At 35.8% G+C, this 16,526-nt stretch overlaps 1 protein-coding gene across 1 annotated transcript in view; it reads right to left on the minus strand.

Annotated features, from left to right (window-relative positions):
- Positions 1-16,526, minus strand: part of plx (PTB_TBC1D1_like and TBC domain-containing protein plx) — a gene marked incomplete in the record, with an annotated part of 324,926 nt that overhangs the window by 285,933 nt on the left and 22,467 nt on the right. Inside the window, 1 exon segment of the mRNA XM_081728163.1 lies at positions 9,009-9,206. Within this exon segment, the coding sequence (XP_081584289.1) occupies positions 9,009-9,206 (198 nt within the window).

Below are 16,526 nucleotides of genomic sequence, written 5' to 3' on the forward strand. Positions count from 1 at the left end.
CTCGAAATGAAAGACGTCCTTGAACTGATTTCTCATTGTAATAATTTACAAGGATTAACTTTTACCAGAAATACGAACTGAGAACTGACTTCAACGAGGCATGATTCCTTAAAAAAAAAATCTAATATGATCATCAAGCATAACCATGTTCTAGGTCCACAGGAAAGAAGAGTGAAACTTATTCAATCAAGATTTTCACACTATGCTTAAAATATTTTTTTAAGGCACTTATAATCACACTCCATAACAATATAATTAAGTATCCTCATTAAGTCTTCACTCTCCCTGAACCAAGATAAATTTAGTTCTTAATAGTTTATATTAAGACTATAGTGCGATCCACATACACCGTAAGTGTTACTGTCACAATTTTTCTATAGAAACAAGATACAAGGACATACATTATTGCTTTCGAATGATACAATATCATTAGGATAAATGCTCAATGTTGCAAAAAATGTTCTGCATGTGCATCTGGCTACTATAGATAGCAGACACTATACATAGCAAATAATATATTTTATGCTCTTTGAATTTATGTCTTCTATCTCAGTGAATCATCTTTTGCAATTGTTCTTGGACAATTTTCAAGCACTTCTAACACATATTGTAGAAGCAGGTCCAGATCTCTAGGATCTAGATTATCAGAAAGATTCCTAAGAATGTATTCCTTTTCCAAAACCTATTCTTGCACACGACACGAAACCTATATAACCTAATGCTTATAATTTTGCTTCTCTTTAAAATAGAGTCCCGAAAACCCGGCCTAATGTGGACGATAGGGTAGCCGTTTGTGAAAATGCCGAATTATCGGGAATAGGATTTAAAAAAAGAATAAGTACGAGTGTTTCCTCAGAAAATACAGTACTCATATCGTATATATTAGTTACTTGAGAATACAACAGAGAATAGATTTTTCAATTACCCTTAAACAATGGAAAAGTACACTTTATGAAGGCACAGAGCCTTTACTATACATGAAAGTGAAAATTAATGAATACACACTGTACAGGAATTTACCTAATACGACAGACCTCAGAAAAAAACTTGAACGGGACTGCGCGCGTTTTTTTTTCTTCTTCCCACGGTCTGGCCAAGTTATCCGGACTGCCGGATTATCGAGTGCCGTGTTTTGGGGACTCTACTGTAATATGGGGGGCCGCGGTAGCTCAGTGGTAGAGCGTTCACCTCTGGTGCTCGGGGTCCCGGGTTCCATTCCAGCCCCCGCCAAGTAAACCTTGTGGTGGACAAACACCGTGTGCGTGGTTATCCTCGGGGTTCTCCCGTTTCCTTCCACTTTCTTCATTCTATCATTTCATTCATTACTCATCATCACCGTCTCCTTTATCCTAACCGGCATAACCGTGGGACGTAAAACTCAAAGATTTCATTTCATTTTTTCTACTGTAATATGCTCCACATAAAGACGTAACAAATTCTATATTTAAAAAATTAAATAAATAATAATCTAAATTAAATGCGAAAAAAATTACATGAGAATACGGAAAGCGATCTACTTCTCGAAAGAACTTCTTCCTTTGTTGAAAATTGACACAAAATTCAGTAGATATGTATTTTTTGATAGCTGGTAACATCAATATAGAGAAAAAGAGAAATAAGTATGTATTTAATCTTGTATAGGACCAACAACGGAATACTCTGTAAAGGTGTGAAACATGTTTTCAGTAACCTTGCTCTGCAATTGAATTACAAGAATAATAATAATAATAATAATAATAATAATAATAATAATAATAATAATAATAATAATAATAATAATAATAATAATAATAATAATAATAATAATAATAATAGAAACTTTAAGATTTCGCCAACCAAGTACGTATATCGTTAATGGTATATGTTATTTTTAAATAAACTCAAAAACCATGAAAAGAAACTATAAGCCGAGACAGTATTGCAAATGCACCGAAGAAGCATTGTATTCATAACTGATTTCAATTTTTAGAGAAGTGACATTGAATCTTTGCCAACGCAATGTTTTCTCATTTCCTTGGTCTTGGCATTTATGCAGAACCTTAAGAAGGGGAGGGGGAGGGAAAACATCTCTAACGATGCGCTATTCTCTCCGAATATACACACCAAATCATCCGAAGTAAATCCGTAACAAGGACAAAAGAAAGAAAAAAGGATGCTAGTAAATAATACGTTATGTTAGGTTAGGAAAACAAGAATACGAGAAAGACATCTCAGTATGCTATCAATTACACGCTGATGCTAAGTTCTCTTGTCAGAGTCCCAGTGAACTACGGCATTAACTTTGGTTCACAGGTCAGAACAAAGTAACACTGAACTTCCGAAGATAAGACTAAGAGAGCCAAGAACCACGAAAATTAAACTTAAGCTGTTTCTAGATGCTCATAAAATTTAGTACCATAAACCATTTGTTAGGAAGCAAATTTAACTTGGATGGAATTGCGAAGTTCAAAACCAGTCACCTTAGTTCGTAATTAGATTTTTCTAAATAATAATAATAATACCAAGGATAGTATTCGTATATCGCACGCGATCGATGAAATTCTTCTGATCTTGACCAAATTCAGCATGATGGTACGCCTTGGTGAGCTTAGTACGCATATAAAATACAATGATAAACGGGTTGATATCCGAGTTATGGGCCACCGAAGTTACAACGATACGTTGTATGTTGTATATTTACTACTTGTAAATTTTTGGGGCGTAGAGTATTTTATATATGTAGTAGACTGATTATGCCATTCGAAGAAGAAAAAGAAAAAGAAATATGTTAAATATAATTATATAAGATCGATAAAAAGAAAGATGTTTATATGTTTGTATATGTTTTAAATAATATGACTTTGGATACGTTGTTGTCAGGGGCAACCAGAATCATGATGTAAATAAATGGATGAATTGCAGCAGAGGAGTTATCGTTTTCTTAAGGCTCAATAATAATCATAAAGAACCAGAATAGTAAAATTTTATCGTCTTAAAGTTAGGTCTGGACAGTCAAATCTTTCAGTTTAACATCCCACGACTATGTCCGTTAGGTTAAGGGAGACAGGTGATTGAGGCAAATGAATGATGGCAATGGAAGACTTGGCGGAATGATAATGTGGGAGGAAGGGGGGGAATACCTGAGAATACCCATGTTATCCACCACAAACTTACTTCGACAGTCAAATTTTCGCACAAATTCCCAACAAGTGTATCGCACAGCCCCATGGGAAGTGTACCGAAATTTTAGAACTTACAAACAAATTACCATAAATGTGCGCGTAATTTTCGACCTCGCATAATTTTCGCATCCCAATTTTGAAGGGCATTTTCTGTATATTTTATTTTCCTCGCGTAATTTGCGCACGCGGAAACTTTTTGTGAAACAGCATTTTTCCAGGAATCAATTACGGTAGCTAATAAACAATTGGCAACGCAGGAAAGCCATTGTTGTAAGGTAAGAAATCACACGACTTCTTAATCAATTTTTTAATGTTATTTTTCTACAAATTTAGAATTAATTGTTTGTTGTCAATTCTTGCTTCAAAGAAAATGTATACCGGTATTTTCGTGTTATTTTGACTGGGGAAAAATTAGCCTGTTCACTGATGTGGCTAATTTTTTCCCCCTCATAATTTACGCACCCTTGTTTCAAAACAACTTTTTTCGTCTAAAAAGTGCGAAAATTACGCGAGTAAATACGGTATATGCCGTAATAATAACTTAAAATCAATTTTGAGTCCCCTAAGTTCCTCCTATATTAGACAATGGAATATTACTTAAGTGAATCGTAATGTCGTGGGTGATGTATCACAAGTAGTGCTGTACATGAGACGAGAAATTTCACCCACGTTTCACCAAGTCACACATATTTTACATTTCAAACATTGTTTTAATGTTATATGATTCATAGTACAAAAACTATAAATTAATAAAGTAATTGTACAAACATAATGAAGAGCATTTATCAACATTTAAAAATACACAAGTCACTACACAATATCCTCCAGTAATAAATATGGTTTAAATGCTGTTATATCACGTCCTTTGTGGACCTCTCGTTACGTGGAAGTTTTCTGATAACTTCAAAACGAAAATAAGAAAAAAAAATCAGATCCTAAATTTTGTAGCCTACATAAATGCACAAAATGAGACGAGACAAGTTTTCCGAGAATCAGAACGAGACCGAGACCCCTACACAATTTACGAGACGAGACGAGATAACCTTACTTCACGTCTTGTCTCATAGGCAAGACCAGCCGCCAGTTTTTATTATTATTATTATTATTATTATTATTATTATTATTATTATTATTATTATTATTATTAAAATTGAAAATCACTACTTTACACCATCTTAACCAAATATCGTATGGTCAGACGTAGCCAAAGGGCTGGGTCCGGACTCCCCCTCCCTTCCGAACCAAAAATGTGAAAAATTAAGGAAGGATGGAACAATAAGAGACGAGAAAAAGAAGAATCAGCGTTAAAAATATAAAGGTACAACAAGCATTTTGTTACTCTTTCTTATGAGAAGTTTTCTGTGGAAGAAAAAGGGGGGCGTAAAGTTAAAAATGGATATTATTGGAACAGCATTCCGAATTCCATGTAGCTCCATGCTAATCCTATGGACTACAAATGATGATTGAGAAACCGGTTCGATAGACTCTCAGAAGAACTTAAACTCTGAAGATATATAAAAAAAAAAAAAAAAAAAAAAAAAACTATTGAAAAAGATATATTCTTTTACTCGAGATTCTTAGTAGTTCGTTAATAAAATACTTACTCCTCATTTTATTGTTCTTAAAACATACCCTCATTTTATTGTCCTAAGAAACCAATATGGGTATGTTGCTAGTAAAATAGTTTAGAACGATCGAGCCCCTGGTGTGTAACCAGAGTAGTTTATGTCATGCCCCCCTATTACGAAATCTTGGATAAACGAACCAATATATGTTTAGAGTAAAATAGTTTAGAATGATCGAACCCCTGGTGTGATAACAGCAGTATTTCGCCACGGAACCTCCCCCCCCCCCCGAACCCATTACGAAATCCTGGCTATGTGCCTGGTATGGTTGTAGACTTTGACAAACTTAGTACTATATTAAATAATATAGTGTGCAGGCCTCTGGTTTCCGGGTTATAGACCAAAGTTTAGGTATGGATTTAGTCAAGTCTTTGCAATAAAAAAAATAAATAAAAGTATAATTGCTCTTTAGAACAAAAGTACAGGAGGAAACCTGTTATTAAACTTAATTTAGCCACAAGGAAGCACATAAGCCAGTTGATTAGCTATATTGTGAATGCAGTATGTATTTACAACTAAGTATACAATAATTGCAAAATTGGAGCGAAGCGATCGACCTTTATTGATTATTCGTTTTCGGTGATTATTCCTCAATGGTAGGTCCAATCAGGATATGCGGCCCTTAGCGACACACAGCACGCGCTCTCGAATCAACATTTTAAATTTGGTGGAGAACGGTTCAAGCATCTCAGAGGAGTATCCGGACAAACGAACACTTAACTTGAGTAAAGAGGAGCTTCGCTGCAATAAACATTTACTTATATGTACACTCATGTCCAAAATGACTATCGCATATCTATAACTGTTTTCTTGTAAGAATATAATTTGATAATGATTTTGCAGGGTACTTTTAATACTGATACTATGTGTATAATCGGGAAATCTATATTTTTGGTAAATTTCATATGAAAAGAATTATAAATACGAAAATCAGTATGAGTAAAACAAACTGTTGCTTAATGGACAAGAAAGTTTTATTTTCGTTTTATTGTTCTTATTTACTGCTCTTTTGACATAACATTTGCCACATAGCTACATGTATTTGCCGATTATACACATACTAACATAAGAAATACCGGACGAATTCGTTACCAAATTATATTCTTACATCATCATATTTATAGACATGCGACAATAATTTTGGACATGAGTGTACCTGGGTATAAATGAAGGTTGTTTTCCACTATAGGGAACTTACCAGCTAAAATATAAGATGAAACATTAACTAAATTTCTTTTCTTTGTTATCGATGAAATTGGATCTTTATTATTAAGCGTAGAAGAAAAAAACATTTCAATGAAAATTAACATCGTATATTTTTAAATGTTCTGTTAAGTCCCTACAATAGTTTCGCTCCATCGGCTATCTGAAAATTCAGCTTTTTTTTTTAAAAAAAAAAAAAGTCATGTTACAAATTTCCCATTCTTGCTACTTCTGTGCTGTATAGCACCTACATTAATACACCAATATTAATTCTTAATCATTTAAGTTTTAAATTCTGAAGTTCCATGTGTTTTGTTCGTCGGTTGGCTGCATACATAGTCATCTTGCTACCTAGACTATCCACGCTTACTTGATATATCTTTTAAGTTCCACGCTCGCTTACTTCATGCATCTTTTAAGTTATTTTTAACCTAGATGGAGAAAGAATATTACAATACGCTTAGATTTATATGACTTACTCAACTAATAAGAACTGGTTGGATTTCATAACACGCAATGTCTATAATAAATTTCTGGGCATATATGTTGAAGTAATAAAATGATTGGCGAAATTAGTTTTACAGAGCCAACCGAAGCCATTATTTCTTAACTTTATATATATATAGTCCTTCTGAAGTTGAAAGAGTCAATTTCGCCTTAATTACTACTGATCACTAAAGGTTTATTTTTAAGTCTTTTTCTGTACATCGCAGTTTCGTGTCTCAAACTTGCATTAAATCAACATATTGTTTAATGATTTTCAACAATTTCTTAAGAGAAACTGTTACTATTAGTTATAGTATCACTCCTTGGTTTTGAGCCTTTAAAATGTCATACAAATTGCTAACGTTTTTTTTTTTTTTTTTTTTTTTTTTTTTTTTTTTTTTTTTTTTTTTTTTTTTTTAAAGAATAATGTAGGTTAGGTTATGATAGTGAAATCAAGTTTTTGGCTAAACTTAGATACCAACTAATTCATTCTACAGCTCAACAAACCAAAAAGATTCATTATTGCAGAAACAAAAGCTCGTCATTCAATAATATACTGTACCAGCCAATCCAATTCAGGAATTTTTATATGAACCTTCTTAGTCTTCTCAGAAGTTACAATCTTTTCAACTTTCAGGTACATAAATAAATTAATAAACGTATGTCGAATTTCCACATGGTGCCAATGAACATGCTCGTAACTCACCTTTAGTTTCGAGGTGAAAAAGAAAAGGTGGGAAGTATCGTACTAGTGAATGTTTCTTCTTGTAATTCGCTGAATGTAATTAATGGGGATTGAGAGCACGATAAACATGGAAATCCTAAACAGCATTATATGAGTTTGTATGTTTTGCCTGCTTGAACTCCAAACAAACGCTAGTGAACCGGATATAAAAATATGTAACGTATTCGGTTGGTTTGTGGTAACTTGGAGGACAGTGTAACAGTGGTTAAACCAATTTAAGAACGGTGATAATTCATCTAATATGCACCATGTATAGGATCCATTCAAGTCATAGATATAACAGAGATAACCCTTGTGACCTAATCTCACGTTCATGCCATCAATCTGACATTGCGCCTACTCGATTTTACACTTAAATCATCTCGACATCTCGTTCACATCATCAACCCAACATCATGCTCATTTGACCTCATGCTTACATCATCCCTGGAATATCACATTCACTCAACCTCACACTCACATCACCTGAATACAATGCTCACTGAACTTCATACTCACATCATTTCGACAACACGCTCACTTGATCTCACACTCACATGATTTGGAACTAGCACTAACTCAATTTCATGCTCACTTTGTGAAGTGGAGGTCAAATGACCGGGAGTTCCATGCCTATGTGAGACATTGCAAGCATTCAAATGAAGTGCTAAGAACACCTCCATCAGCTTGGGAAACGGTATAAACTAGAACGATGGGTCCTATTACTTGTACAGAAGTGGCGTATTCAGAACTTCATCAAGTGGGGAAGGTTTAAACAATCAACCTTATACTTCAGGATAAGTGTGCTATATCTTAATATAATAACTGTTTGTATTTCCATTTCATGCTCAAGAGGAGTTTAAATCTGAACCCCCTTTGCCTACGACACTGTTATATAATATTTCTTTGTTGCCTTGTCAGGTGAAAGAATTCGTGTATGGATAGAATGCTGACGTGCGATAAAAAGAGCGTTCTTAACGATATTCAACAGCACCGTTACTGTCGGTTGGGACCACATAACTCCACTCTCAAACAAAATTCACAATTCCGAAATTATCACTGCACAAACGCAAGGTTATGTTGTTGGATAGACTGCTTAGGATAGCATATCGCAAATCGCTGCACCCTGGCCAGATAATCATCCACCCTGGGCAGAGATCAAATTTAAACTCCAATTTTGATGGCCAAATAGCTCGAAAAACCAAAGCGAAATATTTTACATGCTTCCTGAGCAAGTCAAAGTTTGCTTTTATGCACGTTTATTATTTTAATTAAATGATGGACGAAAACTGATAAACAGGTAGTTAAGTTCGCCGAGGAAACAGTCTTCTGTCTATTAGTTGATAATTCCATTTACTTCCTTTCTTTTTAAAAAAAAAAAAAAAAAATATTCCAGGAATAATTGAAGTATATCTGAAAATTATAGGCGCATCACATTACATACGTAGAATAAATGACTAATTTTTACAAATTAATCATGAAACAAATAGCTATAAAGTAATTTAATTTTGTAAATTAGCCCATGAGATGAAATACTGTGAGGACAAGACAATCGAATGTTACAGGCATTGGGGTTGTGCAACTAAATATCAGAATGACCTGGCAACTAATATTTCTTACAAAATTAGTAAGAAAAAAAAAATAGTATTCTCAATCCTGAAGCGTCAAGGCTCCTGCAGCCAGGTCATGGTCATTAAATGCTGATTAATAGACTTTTTTTTCTGTTTTATTTTCAACTTGATGTAGTAAGAGGTTACGCCCACCTATAATAGAAGACTGACAACAGAGAAAAGAATAGAAAATACTTACGACATTTGGCTCCGATGCCTCGTACAGGTAGCAGAAGACCAAAGGTTCCGTTGTATCCTTCACGAGATACATGAAGCACTTGTGATTCACGTTCGAATGGCAAAAACGAGTGATGTTACACAACGGATGCTGGAATAAGCGTTTGGTGGTCTCTACACAGGTGGCTCGAACGTATCCATCCTGGATACCAAGATACACCTAAAAAATAAATAAATAATATATTTTTAAAAAATGCAAACTTTATCATTTAACTTTACATGCATTTTATTCTTTTTGAATGTTTGACTGCCATATTTTGCCATATACAACGCGCATATTTTTGCCAATAATTTTAAATGAAAAATAAGGATGCGCTTTGCGGGTAGTATTAATTCGTATCATTGAAAATGTTTCCAGCTATCATATTGTACGTGTTACAACATGGACATATTGACAACATGGAAGTTTATCCGACTAAAGAAAATGTTAAGTGTGTTAAATTACATTTCCATTTCTCAAAGAAAAACCTCCCTATGAAATCTCGATGTAAAAGGGACCGAGAAGACCATACCCAGACAAACTGCATGTCTCTTGCTTAGGTTTCTAATATTAACACTTCCCAGTAACAGATAATCTTTATATGTGCTATAAATTTTCTACGTTATATCATTATTTTGTAGACAACCTGTAATTTACAATTGATGACTGGGAAAGCTTTCTTGTCATATATAATACACTGACTACCTAAGAGCGTGACATGGGTGGTAGTCTCTCAAGACTAGATTTAGTGAGGAAACAATATTAAATGAAACAAGAGAGCTTCTCTCGAGACATATTTCCACGAAATGGTAATTTGTATTTCAAACACTACACGCTATAAACAGGTTCCATTACTCTCTGTTCGTTGTTTTTGTTCGTTGTTATTTCAAGGCCAAAACAATGCGACATTTGCAATTCTCCCTTTAGAAGTATGCTCTCAAATTCACTTCAGAATAACATTTGAATCAATCTTTAAAACCCATAATATCCAACCAGAAATTTATTTTATATATTCTTGATATGTCTATTCATTTGAATGTATCTGAGTTGTGTTTATGCTCTTATGCAATACCAAAGTTATGATGGATGATATATACTATTAGTGCGCTTGATCTCTGAACCATGACCAAGCGGCTTAAGTGGAACTGAGTTCAGCGTCCCTTTTAGCAGCGAGGCTATATGAAACGTGGACCTACAGCTTAACGTTGGATCCGAACCACATCAGATTTCTCAAGGAATCGAACCCGGTTGCCCCGCGCCAAAGACGCATACGCTATCGACATAGCCATGAGGGAGCTCTGACCGGGGCTTGAGTCTGGAGCAGTTGGAGGATGCATAGATTATCATGTAAAATGAAACTCTCAAAACATATGCCAGTTTTGTCTTTATTTTTCAGTTTTCGATACACTATGTAAGGGCCTATCCAGTTGCGATGATGTGAAAAGACTTTGGAGATGCCTGAAATTAAGCTCAAATGTAGAAGAAACTACGTAGATTCTATATTCCAAAAGCAAATTATACTAAAATTGATGGGACGTAGTCAAAAGGCACGAACATTAATATCAATAGAAAATCACTGAAAAACAAATAATCCTTCCACTTCTTTCAAAAACCAAAAGAGGGAGGTGGCTGAAATTCAGCTTAATTGTAGAAGAGACTATGTAGATTGTAAATTCCAAAAACAAATTTTCCTAAATTGGATGAAACATAGTCAAAAATCATGAAAACATGAATATTAAAGTCAATGGAAAATCAATGAATAAAATGAAGTCGTCCACATATCTCATGGCAAATTGAAAGCTCATTACAAAGACATAATGAAGAGCTTAAAAAGGATATATAACAAGTACGGTAAATATAGATAGAACATTGTTAAAATCAAAAGTTGTTTGAGTAAAATCAATAATAATGTTAAAGTATATGCAGTGGCGGATCCAGGATATGATCAAGGGAGGGGCTAAACCATAATTTGCCGTTTTATCCAGTGTAAAGCTGAATTGAAGCCCATTTTATCCTGTGTAAATCTGAGCGTCAAGGGGGGGGGTTATAGCCCCGTAGCCCCCCTTAGATCCGCCCTTGAGTATATGCATCTTCTGCCAATCGCCCAGGACGCCCCACGCGCAAGTTACATGCTTGAAACATCTCACATCTGGATTTGGACCCACCAGATTCGATTTAGCACGCAATGTGACTTTTAACCTGATCATGTGACACAATCTGGTCTTTATGGCAAATCGGATAAGACCTTTAAAATCGTAAGACATACCCATAAAAATTTTATCTTTTTTCTCATTTACTTTTTTTTAAATTTATTTTTGATGATAAGGAAATATTAGCTACGGAACAGGAACCGCATGACTTATATCCAATAACGAAAACTAATTGTTACCATTTGGAAAATATGAAAAATAAACTTATCTATAAAGTGTTAACCTTCTCTAGACATACCGTTTGAAAATGGCTCGTATAGTCCATTTTCTATCTCGCCTCCAGACAGCTGGATCATGTAACTGGCCCAGCTTATTTATTTGAGGCAATATTCTATCTTGACCCATTGATCTATATACAGTAATATCTTTAAAAAATCTCTGGGACTTGTACGACAGCCGATATGGTGACTGACATGTATCATCAACCATCTGATCAATTCTTTTTTGGGTGTTAATGACAAGAAATTAAACTTCAGTTGCCTCCAGCCGAATTAGTATTTTATAGCCGAATCCCGCTCTAACTCCTGTAATTTTTTTTTTTTTTTTTTTTTTTTTTTTCATTTTAAACTGTCAGACTTTTGCAACACATCCGAAAACGATCTCAATGCAAAAGAATTTTGTCACTCAAGACACTGCTTAGACAATCGATCAGAGATCACATGGTCCAACTTGGTCACAATTTCGAAAACGTCTTCTCAAAACTACGCAATAAAACTTGCTTTAAACAACGAAAGCGCAGTTGCCAAATGTATAACTTTGATTCAAAGATGAACTTCGAAGTTAATCCTTTATACTCGAATGCTACGAAGTTCTTAGTGTTTCTCTGTACAACACTGAGGTTAGTTTATTCGCAAGTTATTGCCAAATTAATATGGAGGTATATGTATTTTTCTGCAGGTCCCTTAAAATGCTCTGGAAATTACTTACATAATTTTTGAAACTGTTTGTTTTAACTTGAACATATGCATTTGAAGTGGTTTATTACGAACAGGACAAAAAGATTAATTACAAGTAATCCGGTTAGAAACATTGTTGCGTGCATTTTAGTTACAAAACCGGCCGCTCGCACTCGTTCGCTGGTCGGGCAATAGTAGTTTTGTATACTGCAATATGTAAACCAAGGATGTTATATGTAAACAGTAAACCCATTGCTGCAGTGCAGCGTGTATGTATCACCTATGCCTGCTACTCTTCAAGATCTGCAAAACTGAATTGCTACAGCAGTGAGTAGAACAGGGACAGTTAATTCGTGTGTGGCAAGAAATGGACTACCGATTCGACCTTTATCGCACAACAAATGGTGTTCATGCTGAATCCATAAAATAAAACTTTGAACTTTCCTCTATCCAATGGTGTATAGTATGTGTATCTATCTATTGTCGTTCATTGAAAAGAAATATTTTAAATATATTCCTTCTTTTTTTTAATAACTTTGTATATTTAACTGCATACGTTAATCAATATTCTTTCGATTAAAAAACAAAATATTTTATAATCTAAAGAAGCCGCATTTCTTAATGCATATCATTAGTCCATTTAAGGAGGAAGAATACATGAAATCGCAAATTTTCATGAACAAACGCCACAAATAGTTACCAAAGCACAGTTTCGTAAAATAACCTTACTTTTTAACTATGATAAATTGTAGGAGTTTGCAGTATGTACCACTTACTACATCCAAGAAGGAAAAACAGCTTTTCCACTAATTATAACACACTTAGCAGAACTACTTGTTTGAATAATCCTACGTCGCGCACTCGTTTCTTCTCGCTCAATTTTACTTGTTTTCCAACGTATTGAGTAGTACACGAACAAGTACAATAACAAAGTCATAAATTATCATAATTTGAAATAAAAGTGTTTGCGTAGTACAAGTACTAACTTCCTTCGCGTGCTTGACCACTACATAAAATCTATGTGCTTACATCAAGCAAATCAATTGTCACATTCGAATAAATATACTATACCGACCACAACACATGACAAAACGTGCTCAATCGATTCCGGTTTCATTTACTACCTTGAATACAAAAAATCATTAGAAGAGTTTATCCTTCGTTGTTTGAGTGACCGTAATTCCGGCGGAAACCCACAAGACGAGTCAACTTCGATTTCCGAGCACAAGTCTCTCCAAGGTTTCATGTCTGACTGGCTCTCAAGTTCAGCAGCCCCATCAATGTTTGTAAACGAGTATTCTCTTTCACATGCTGCAAACTCTTGTCCATCGGTGCCCTCAGCACTGGTCTAGTGGCTTGCACTATAGACTTTGGTACCCGTAGTTCTGGGTTCGATTCCCACTGTGAGAGCATTGAGCGGTTACGATGGTTTAATTTCCACTTTAAAGTATAGATCCAAATTTCATATAGGGTCTAGTATTGTTGTTGAAAAGTGTCTCTAAACTCCAACAAACAACAAAACTTACTTTTAAGTTTATAGGTAGCCCTTCAAAATACAAAGGCATGTATTTATTTATCTTTCGTTCGTTTCAAGTATTTCCTGCACGGTTAGTCACCAAAACTTTATTTACGAGTGCCAAAAGACTCATTGCTAAAGGAAGATGAGTATTTCCCTCACTTCTAGACAAGTGGTCGCTAGTCTGATTCCACGATATTAGATTGTGATGCGGGAGCCGTGGGGGTCAGTGGAAGAGGGTTTACCTCCGGTGCTTGGGGTCCCTGGTTCGATCCTAGCTCGCGCCGTGTAGACTTTGTGGTGGACAAACACCGTGCTCGTGGGTTCTCCCGTTTCCTCCCACTTTCTTCATTCCACCATTTCACTCATCTCTCATCATCACCGTCTCCTTTAGCCTAACCGGCATAACCGTGGGACGCAAAACTTAAAGATTTCATTTTTTTTAAGATTGTGATGCGCAACATTTTGCTCGAGAGTTTATTCGGAGTTCTCATTCTCTCGCCATGTAGTTGATGCATAAAATTTGCCCATCAACATTCTCCTGCATTTATGATCTGCTTCATTCAGACTACATATCAAAATGCTAAGAGATGGATCAGAAAGATAATTTCCTTCCATAATTGTATATTCATACATTTTTAAAACGACTTACAACCCACGATTATGTGTTGTAAACTATAAGAGACGGATGATCAATGGAAGTGAATGATTGCGATAGAATTACTGAAATGAGAGTGAGGAAGAACACGGAAGAACCTCGGGAAAACGCACAGACACGACTCCACAAGCTCATATGGCGGGATCAAATCAGAAACACTTTGCATTATAGATGAATACTCTACCACTGAGCCACTATGGCCCAGTATTTTCAAACATGTACGGATCAGGTCTCGGAATATTCTTGCTGCCTCTCACTTCTTCATAATTTCTTTCAATTTGCAGGTAATATAAGATTTCAAGTCTAAGACCAGTAGTGCAATTTTACTGAATAGCTTTATGTATATTCCTTAGAATATGGAACAGACCACATTTATGCAGTTGGATTGATTGGAATTAACGTTCCTATTCAGCGGAAAGGCTATGTGAAACGAGATCAAAAGTTTCCAAGACAAGTAACGTACATCACAGCGCTCTAGCCTGGGACTACCGCATGCTACCCACATTGTAGACCATTAAAATCCAAGCAAGGGGATTCTCTTATCAATTATTATTATTATTATTATTATTATTATTATTATTATTTCTAAGTGCTTCTACATTTTTTCGCTTCATATTTCATAGATCCGATCAATTCGAGACGACGCCTATTTTCAAAATTAGTTTCCCCCAATTCTATACAATATTATTAACATTTAATGGAAAAAAATTCGTCCAAAGACGACACATATACCAATCGAACCTTTTATTGAGATAAAAAAAAAAGATATGCGCGAGAATAAAAGCTCATTCGCAGCCTTCGAAAAAAAAAAAAAAAGGAAAAATGAGATGAAATCTTTCAGTTTTTAACGTCCGACAATTATCCCCTTTAGGTTAAGGGAGACGGATGATTAAGGCAAGTAAATGATGATGGAAGAGTTGGTGGAATGAAATTGTGGGAGGGAACGGAAGTACCCCGAGAAAATCCATGGACACGATGTTGTCCATTACACACTAATTTAGTCGGGGATCGAACCAGGAACCCCACGCACTACAGAAAGGCGATTTATCGAAAAAAAAGAGACAAAACCCAAATAATTAATAAACACGAAAACTAATGCTGTACGAGAACCTTGGGCTCCATACACCGTCAACTAGCAAATTGTTGTTGGCCTTTTCCTAATGATGACATAGGGGAAGTGGGGGCATAATGACACCCCGAGGCAAGATGGTCAACCCGGTATATAGCGGTGTTCCTCTGGTGACAGAAAATTGGTACTACTACACAAGCCACAGTTAGTGTAGCACGAAGTGTTTAGAAAGGGAGACGTCGCTACCTTCAATAGCGTGTGAAATAAGCGGAGAAAAACATTTTCATGGCACATCGATATAAAGTATTTGGTCTAGGAATTAATTCGTGCGGGTGGTCAAGAGATGGCGCAACGAATGGAGCGTCCCACAGTTCCGTGTATCCACACGTGTTGCAAACCCCTGTCATCGCGTATCGTTCGTAGTATAGGGCAGTGGATTAAAGCGTCAACAACACCAGTTTGTAGTTAAGTGAACATGGCGCAATTTGTGCCTGATAAAGTGTTTTTGCGGGGTGTCCTGCTGCATTACTTTAACATGCAGAAAAGTGCGACTGAAAGTCATCGTATTTTGGTGGAAGTGTATGGTGACCATGCTCTAGCTGAGCGAACGTGTCAGAAGTGGTTTGCACGGTTTAGAAGTGGTGATTTCGGCTTGGCAGACCAAGAGCGAGCTGGACAGCCAAAAAAATTTCAAGACGAAGAATTGACAGCATTGCTCGAGCAGGATTCGTGTCAAACGCAGGAACAACTTGCAGCAGCATTAGGCGTTGATCAAACAACAGTCTCCAAACGCTTGAAAGCCATGGGAATGATTCAAAAGATGTCACATTGGGTTCCACATGAATTGAAAGACAGAGACGTTGAAAGACGAAAAACCATTTGCGAATTGCTGCTTCAACGACAGAGCAGAAAGGGGTTTCTGCATCGAATTATTACGGGTGATGAGAAGTGGATCCATTACGAGAACCCTAAACGAAAAAAGGCCTGGGTGAAACCAGGTGAACCAGGTCCATCACAACCAAAACGAGATATTCACTGTGCAAAGGTTATGCTGTGCATATGGTGGGATATGAAAGGTGTGGTGTACTATGAGCTGCTGCAACCGGGTGAAACTATGAATGGAGAACGTTATCGACGACAATTAATGCGTT

Source organism: Thermobia domestica, chromosome 10 (assembly GCF_964235325.1).
Source record: "Thermobia domestica chromosome 10, izTheDome1.hap1.1, whole genome shotgun sequence".
NCBI classification, from domain to species: domain Eukaryota; kingdom Metazoa; phylum Arthropoda; class Insecta; order Zygentoma; family Lepismatidae; genus Thermobia; species Thermobia domestica.